Raw genomic sequence first — 624 nt, forward strand, 5'->3', positions numbered from 1 at the left:
TGGCCGGCGCCGCGGGCCGGCGGCTCCGCATTGGCCCCAGGAGGGAAGCCACCGCTCCGATTGGCACGGCCCAACCTCCAAATCCCGCCCCAGCAGGACCCGTGCACCAATGAGCGAGCGCCTGTTCGTTCCTCCCTGCCCGTCTTCGGGTGACGATTGGCCGCACTGCCAATCAGTCTCCGGGTGGGCGGTTGTCATGGAGAAGAGGTACCGGCGGGGCCCTAGCCGGGCCCTTGGCTGTGGGTGCGGGGGGGGCTCAGAGCCGGGCTTGGGGTGTCCGTGTAGCGACTGACAAGCAGGGAGGCGCCGGGCTGTTGCCGTGGCAACAGGGAACATCGTCATAGAGACGGGGCTCCGGCATCCTCACGCCCGCGTGTCCCGTGAAAAGATAGGGACAGCAGGACCGCAGGGTGTCTAGTTGCCATGACAACCACACAAGTGTGACAGTTCAGGGGTCTAGTGACCAGCGGCCATGGCAACCAAGGACCAGTGACCACCCAGCGCCCTAGTGACCAGAAGCCATGGCAACTGAGGAAAAGGGACAGCCCAGCACCAGCCCAGGGGTCTGCAGACCAGCAACCATGGCAAGGTAGGAAGGGTGACAGCTTAGTTCCATGGTGGCCA

The 624-nt window shown here is 65.1% G+C and overlaps 1 protein-coding gene across 1 annotated transcript in view; it reads right to left on the bottom strand.

Moving 5' to 3' along the window:
- DCAF15 (DDB1 and CUL4 associated factor 15) overlaps positions 1 to 336 on the bottom strand; it is a 10136-nt gene extending 9800 nt beyond the window's left edge. The window contains exon 1 of the mRNA XM_025203830.1: positions 76 to 336. Within this exon, the coding sequence (XP_025059615.1) occupies positions 76 to 336 (261 nt within the window). The remainder of the gene's footprint in view (positions 1 to 75) is intronic.
- Between the last annotated feature and the right edge of the window lie 288 nt (positions 337 to 624).

This window comes from Alligator sinensis, unplaced genomic scaffold (assembly GCF_000455745.1).
Source record: "Alligator sinensis unplaced genomic scaffold, ASM45574v1 scaffold707_1, whole genome shotgun sequence".
Lineage (NCBI taxonomy): Eukaryota > Metazoa > Chordata > Crocodylia > Alligatoridae > Alligator > Alligator sinensis.